This window comes from Psittacula echo (assembly GCF_963264785.1).
Source record: "Psittacula echo genome assembly, chromosome: 10".
Classification (NCBI taxonomy): Eukaryota; Metazoa; Chordata; class Aves; order Psittaciformes; family Psittacidae; genus Psittacula; species Psittacula echo.
The window spans coordinates 22,128,930-22,136,544 of NC_137741.1; the positions used below are offsets into that span (position 1 = coordinate 22,128,930).

Consider the following 7,615-nt stretch of genomic DNA (forward strand, 5'->3'; position numbering starts at 1 on the left):
ACAGTCTTTCTTAGCCAGGTGCATGGTGCTCTGATGGGGTTGAGCTCTCAAACATTTCCCCATGGGGAGGTGGATTTCTTATGTCACAATACAGCAGAACCCAATGTGGCTGCTGGATTAAGCCTGTCCTCCAGCGGCTGCCCATCCTCTCCCTTTGTCCACAGACCACAGCATCACCACAAATACTGACCCATCATGCAGGGAAACTGAGGCAGTGAGGACCAATATCTGATCACACAGCTGGTGGGGCTGGCAGTGGTGACACTCAGCTCATCACTTGACACTCAACTCATTAGTTGCTTGCACCAGATTGTCCTGATAAGTACTTTCCTGGGATCACGAGGTACAATGAAAGAACATTTCTGTAGTGAAGAGGACCTTCAGTTACTAATCAAAGTAATTACTGAAACCGATCTGATTGGGAAGTCATCTATTTACACCAAGTTACAACTGCCAACTGGGAAGCCACTATCAAACCCCTGAGACTGATTGCTTTAGATGTGGATGATTTCACACTTAATTTTTCAAGTGCTATTGAAAATGTCTTCATCTGTGAATGTAAAATATTTATTTTTCTAGAACACTAAATAATGGCCATGGAGGCAGCTCAGCCTGCAAACAGCAGCTGCATTGGCTGCGGAGTACCTCGCACTATGGGAGCTTCTCCTCTGAGCAACCAGAAGAGATGCACCATGCTGCACTCAACTCTGCACTTGAGCAAATTAATCCGTGTTCATTTGGGTCTGACACCACTAAACCCTCTTCCTGAGACAGCTCCTCTCTAAAACAAGCCTGGAAAGAGCTTACAGCTCCCTTACATGAGCAGCAGTGTGGTTCAGTTTAAACAGTCTGGCCCTGAACACTGCAATCCGGGATGAATCTGATGCATCAGCTGGGCACTTCAGGTGGGTATGTGCATTTCCTGAAGACTTAACTGGGATCTATAAACATCAAAGGAACTTTTCATATGCAGGAGATGGAAAACAAGCTCCCATTTAAAATTTACAAGAGGTTGGTGCCAGCACTTAGTGGTAATGGAAGCTGCCAGCAAATGAAAGAATTTCATTCAGACTTAGTCCTTTACTTTCTGGGCTAATAGGAGTAAGAGCCATCATATCTGATCTAGTCATAGTAATGAATCAGAAAGGCACTTGACAGAGAGGAATGCTCCTGAGAAAGTATGGAATAAGGATGCAATGGCAGGGGAAGTGTGTGTGTGGGGGGCAGCCTCTGAATCTAGGATGACCTTAATAGTCCTACGGGGACATGATCCAAGTCAAAAACTATCACACAAAGAACTGGCTACCCTGTGGGGACCAGGCTGAAACCACACAGATGGGGAAGGACTTGCACGGGGTTTGAACAGGGAAAGCTGCAAACCCGTATCCTGGGAGAGGCAGTGTTAGTTATCCAGTCCCACTGGCTCCAGCTGGGATCTTGCAACTAGGACAATGATGTCCTGGAACTTCCAGATATTCCTTCAAAAGGGCAAGAAATCACAAGCTCCTGTCAGAGTACATGTGTGTCTAGAAATGCACATGAATTCTGAACTTCTGGTGAATTCCAGCCCTACTTCACACATCCTGCTTTTATGGACTCCTGGAATGGTGGAGGTTGGAAGGGAACTCTGGAGGTTACCTCAACCCCCCCGCTCGAGCTTTTCTGGCAAGCTCTTGCCAAAATAGTTCTGTTTGACAGTCAGTACTGGTTCTTACAAAAACAGGCAACAATTCCAAGTTATTATTCCACTTATACCTATGGAAAAAGCTTCTTCCACAGGAATGAAATATTTGCATAGAAAACGTGATTCTCCAAGTCTCCTGCAAGCACTGTTTTTGCTGGTGTCGACCTCAGCAGCACTACAAGTGATCAAAGAAAAGAAAAGCCAGTACAGTATGGAAAAACTCTGTAAGATGAAGACTAAGTTTCCTTTTGAATTCAGCAGACTCTTTACTTTTTAACTGCTTAATGCTCCTCAGCCCACAGCAGTGTCACATCAGTGTGGAGTTATCAGCACTTGCGGTGGAAGTCTGAAGGTGGAAAACTACTTTTAAATGATGAAAACCCAAGTCCAGCTCCAGCATTTGTGGGGTGTTTCCATGGGTGGAGAAGTGATCCAACTGTGCCACTAAATCTCCAGGACACACTGACAAGGGAATTTGTTTGCTAACTACAGAACTTTCTCAAACGAAGCAGGAATGTCAGCTTCAGTGCGTACTCCACCAACTGGAATGGGATCAAGTCTTAACTAAGTTCCACACAATGTTTTCAGGGGAAAAGTGGAGAATGTTTTATGGAATTTAAGTTGGGATTTGGCCTGCGTCCTAGAACATATATCTTGTTATGAAAACTGCTGAAACACTTTCAAGTGGGCAAGCCACAAGTGTCCTTGGAGCTATCCAGTCAACTGGAAGTCACACAGGCAAACCCTCCTCAAGCAGAAAAGCTTGAAATTGGAAGGGGGGGAAGTGAGGGAGAGGCAAATAATCTTGGAATCTTATCTGTTATACAGAATGGTTTGCTTGTGCCTACAGCATGAAGTAGTTACAACTTGTTTTCTGCTATTGTCACAGATCCAATATGTTACTCCAGCTAAATCATAATCTCTTCCTGCCTCGGTTCATCCATGTGTAAACCTGGTTTGCTAACTCTTACCTTAATGTGTCATGGGGCTTAATTAATAACACTTAGGTCTTTTAAGCCCTCTACAAACATTAACTACTTCTTGTAACAACTCTCTGAGGTATTATTATCCCCATTTTACTGATGGAGAAATGGCAAAAGAGGCTGTGACTCGCCGAAGGCAACAGAGGAATAGTTACACTTAGAGATCCTCTTCACAGACTAACGTATTGTAACAGTGGAAACTTATCAAGAAAAGCAAAGGCAATAACTACAATCTCAAAACTACTTTGTGAAGCGCATCACAACCAACTGAAGACTATGAAAAACCCCACCAGACACAACAGGCTTGGGATCAGAGCAAGTACTACAACCATCATCACAGAGGAAGAAATAGCCTAGGCTGAAGCTCACCAGAACAGCCACAAAGAAACACTAAGACCTGTCCTCTCACACGCTTCCAAGTACCATAAAATCGAGCAACAGGCTGTACAGTCCTCCTTAGTAAGCGAGCAGACAATCAATGCGGCATGCAACATGCTAATACCTTACGCCGCGTTCCCGGTATTGACAGGGATGCCAATACCGGGCTGAGATGGCGATGGTCCCGCACGCCACCGGCACAGCACGGCCGCCGTTCCCACCTCACGAGTGACAGCACACAAAGTTGGTGTCCGCCGCGCTGCCGCCGCCCGGGATCTCCGCCCGGGATCTGTGCCCGGGCAGCCAGCGGCGTCGCGCCGGTGCCCGGCATCCGCCCCGGAGGCAGCGGGGCGGCAGCCGCCCCCCCCCAGAGCCGCTGACAGGCGCGTCCAGCGCTGCCGCCAGCAACAGGCGCGTCCTGCGCGCTCGCTCCGGAGAGCCGGGCTCGGCCCGCCCGTGCGCAGCAGGGGCCGGGATGGAGCCCGCAGAGATACGCCCCCTGAGCCAGCCCGGCCCGGCCGGGACGCGCCCCCGCCGCCCCCCGGCGCGCACAACGCAGCCCCCACGGCGCGGAATGGGACGGGGTGGCGGGACGGGACGGGGGGCGGCCGGGCGGCGGAGGCGCTCCGCAGGCCTCGGCCTAGAGGGGGAGGCGGGGGGTGTCGGCGTGGGGGTGACAGCCGCGCCGCCCGCTCCTCCAGGGGCACGGGGCTGGCCCGGGCGGGCTGCGCCGCCGCTCCGGCGCGGCCGGGGCTGTCCGGCCTCCGCGGCCGGCGAGGGGAGGTTGAGCGGGGAGGGACGGGGTGTCTCCGCAGGCAGCAGAGCGCGGCGGGAGGACGGCCGGGGCCGCGGGGCGCAGGGGCTCGCCGCGGGGCAGGCCCTGAGGGGAGGCTCCCGCCGGTCACTCCGTAGCGGCCACCCCTCGCCCTTCCACCTGATCCCGGGCTGGGACCCCGCGCTGCCCGAGCCGCCGCGTCAGTTACCTGCGGGTGCGGGGTGCCGGGGAGCAGGGCCCCCGGTGTCCGGGCTCCCGGCGGCAGGGCCGGGCCGGGCCGCGCGGGCCGGGCGGGCTCCGCTGTGTTTACACCGCCGCCGGGGCTCCGCGCTCCGCAGCCGCTCAGCAGCCAGTCGCCATTTCCCGCCTACCGACCTGCTACACCGCACGGAGGGACCCGGATGGGGAGAGGGGCCGCCGCGCAGGCGCAGCCCGGCCGGGGGAGGGGGGCCCGGGGACGGAGGCGCCGGGGCAGGCCGGGAAGGAGGGAAGCCGGGGCCTGGCGCGGGGAGCGGCGCCCTGAGGCGGCGGGGACTACGGGTTGCCCGGCCGAGCGCGGTGGGGCCGTGGGAGAGGGCCCTGCCGCCTGTTCCCCGGACCGGGAGCCGCCGCCGAGGGCGGGAGGCTGCGCTTCGGACGCCGGGACCGAGGGTGCCTCACACGGCGGAGGCAGCGGCCGCCTCGCTCTGTTGGCGCCGGGCCGAGCCGCCGGGCCGCGGCCCCTGAGGTGAGGCGAGGAGCGAGCGCTGCGGGGCCCCGCGGAGCGCGGGGAGGGGGGACACGGACGGACACGCTGTGAGGTGCGGGAGGCGGCTGCGCTCCCGCTGAGGCGCCCTGAGGCGAGGGGAAGCCGCCGCTGTCGGGCCCCGGGAGGGAGGGTTCCCCGGAGAGGCGGCGCGGCTGCGGCCTGGAGGAGCGCTTCCCTGCGCTCCCCGGGGAGGAAGCGGCGCGGCGGGAAGCGCCGGGGAGGGTTGGTCGCGGCCGGAGTGCGGCCGCTGCAGCCGGAGGTGAGGGCGGAACTCGGGCCGCGGCTCCGGGGGAAGCGGCCCCCGGTCAGGGGCCGCTTCCCTCCCTTCCCCGGCCGGCCCGGCCTTCCCTCGGGGCTGGTTCCCGGCCGGTGCTGCCGGAGCTGCCGCTCGCGTTCTGGGCTCATGAGGCTTCATCTCTTCTAAGCACGGGCAGTGCTGATTCTGCGGTTTGAGCGGCTGTTGTAAGCCCCAGCGGAGCGTAGTGTGAAGTTCTATTTCCACTTTCTCTTCTTTGTTCTGTTTTGTTGTTTAGGCAGCCTTTTCCGCGTGAAGTGTTGAGGATGCTGCGGGCTTTAGCGGTTGAATGACTTAATGATGTAGCCTGACCGTCTCATTCAGCAAAGTTTTAAGAGGATGTAGCGAGGTTTAGGTGTGTAATGTGAACCCTGCCGAACCTGTGGATTTGATTTTTCTTTCTGTTGGGGATCGCTTTTATCCATGAAGCTTTTTAATCAGGAATCTTCAGCTCTTAGGTTAATGCGTGTTACATTAGGATAAATCCTCAGGGTATTGCTCAAAATGGCATGTTTTTACAGAAGTAGCTTGTATCCTCATTCTCTACTTAACTTAGCAGTAGGCAGAACCCCATGCAGGTGCTGTCTGTTTCCTTTTTCTAGTACCCGTTGACTCCCTTCTTAGCTTTTAAACCTGGGTCATATTATGGCAGTCCCAGCTCTAATCACTTCAAACATTTATTGGCTTGTTAAACTGAACTACATCTGCAGCTGCAAAGCCAAGATTTGGTTTAGAATTCCAACAAGGGACTCTGTATTCTTTAGCAGAAGACATAAAGCTAATTTTACCCCAGCTTCCTAAGAAAAGAGGGAGTAAGGAGGCAGTGGAATAGTGTTGTCCTCATTCAGAACAGGCAGCCTTGTTCCTTTACAGCAGTGAAGGATTTCTAAGCACACTCATTAACCACAGCATCTGAGTACTTTTTCTGTGATCAGCTGTGAAAAAGGTGAGTGTGGACATGTTAGACGTGCCTAAAGGGTGTCAGTCCTTTCAGAGGAACGAGTATGGCGGGATAACTGTGTTATGTCTCAGGCATAAGCCTAAAAGGACATTCACTGGTGCTTAGGAAGTAGGAGTTCTGAAAACTGGTAGGTGGAAATGCTTTCTCAAAGTGTGTAATTAGAAGGAAAGTGGCTGCCAGGGGAAATCCTTCAGCAGGATCTGAAGCAAGCAGAGCTGTGTGTGAACAACAAACGAGCCGTGTGCATTTATAATGAGAGCCAAAAACCCTTCAGAGGAGAGATTAAAGCATATGACTGAGGGTTCAAACTCATCTCTATGGGTATGAGTTGTACCTCTCTGAGATACAGAATATTAAAGCCTGGCTTCTGCAGAGGTGTTGTGCTCTCATTCTGTTACCTGGTGCTGAGCCACGTCAGGAAGGGGGCTGGACCAGCAGGCCTGGGAGCTTTGCCACATGCCAGGCGGGAATGTGTGAAATCCTATTGCTGATGGGCAGTGCTGTGAAGACGAGTTCAGAAGTCTGCCTGCTGTAACCTGCTCCCGACACTGGAACGTGTACCAGGGGAAGAGCATCAGCTCTTCAGTGTGTGAAACACCAAAACGCTGCATAACGCCGTGTCTGCCTGTGGACACGGGAAGCGCTAGAGGCTTGGAACATGCAGTTGGTTGAGCAGCAGCGGGTTTTCCCTTGGCATTAGGTTTCAGGCTCTCTGTCTGAGGTGTTCTAGGTGTGTATTTTCTTCACTTTACAGAGAAACTGAAGGGAAGGATGTGTAGTTGCCAGGATGTTGGGCACTCCTGAGATGGTGTACCCTGAATGTTCATTGGAAGGGCCATTCACCAAGGCATTATAATTTCCTCTCACCTTTTTTCCCCAAGTCTTGCTGATCCATTGGCTTTGTGTTTATATGCTCATGTAAAATGATGTGCTTTAGAGCAATGTCCGTGTCTGTTGTTGAGATCAAGCGCTGGTGAGTTCACCAGTTTCTCTTGGTGTTTCAGGTACCTGCAGTTAGAGGATGTATTTCATTTCAGGTTCCAGTTTGCCATGCAGCGCTTCACAGCAAGATTCATGCACTGCTGGAGTCCTCCGTGTGTCAGGACCCATGTGCAGGGATCACATTGTCCCTCCGAGTTCTGTTCCATAAGCTAAAACCCTAAACCTTGCCTTACCTTTTCTTTTTCAGGTGAAAAAGGTTTGATTCCGTGGGTAATCTGGGGGTTAAGACTCTTCCTTTAAGTTCTCTCTGGTATCTCCACATCCTTGTTGCAGAGATGCTTCGTGCTTTGAGTACAGTGGTTCAATGCAGTTTATTTGGCTAAACTGAAAGCAGCTGTAACAGACTGAGAGCTGTTGTATAAACAAACCAGTTCTTGTTTGGGTTTATATTCCTTAAATTACCTATTCCCAGTATTTGTTGTTTCTTTGCTTATCTGAGGGGAATAAATTTTGTTCACCAGGTAAACAGAGCCCTGTGCCTCCCTGGAATGAGAAGCAGCTCCCAGGCTGTGCTTGCTCCTGTGCACCCAGATGGCTGGGATCCAATCTGTCCAGCCAGAGACTCCCTGTTCTCACTGCTGGCAATCCTGCTGATGGGAGTTGGGATTCAGATGGCACCATATCCCCCGACAGGAACCAAGGCAAGCACAGCTTTAAGTGAACCTTTATGTGTGTTTGAGCTAGCATGTTTGATCATGAAACAATCCTGTGGGAATAGAAATGAACACCCACAAGTGGCCAGCTCCAGCTTTAGGAGGTTAAACTGGAGGGTATCCACACTAGGAACCT

At 53.3% G+C, this 7,615-nt stretch overlaps 2 protein-coding genes across 2 annotated transcripts in view; one reads left to right on the forward strand and one right to left on the reverse strand.

The window, feature by feature from the left end:
* CTDSPL2 (CTD small phosphatase like 2) overlaps positions 1-4,163 on the reverse strand; it is a 40,367-nt gene extending 36,204 nt beyond the window's left edge. The window contains exon 1 of the mRNA XM_080626502.1: positions 4,029-4,163. The gene's annotated coding sequence lies outside the window, so the exon portion shown is untranslated. The remainder of the gene's footprint in view (positions 1-4,028) is intronic.
* LOC308225685 (uncharacterized protein) lies at positions 3,521-7,373 on the forward strand (the record flags this gene model as incomplete). Its single annotated transcript, XM_080626768.1, has 2 exons — positions 3,521-4,547; positions 7,296-7,373. One exon carries the CDS (start codon positions 3,521-3,523, stop codon positions 4,544-4,546), a length of 1,026 nt encoding a protein of 341 aa, XP_080482894.1. The 3' UTR covers position 4,547; positions 7,296-7,373.
* Positions 7,374-7,615: the final 242 nt, after the last annotated feature.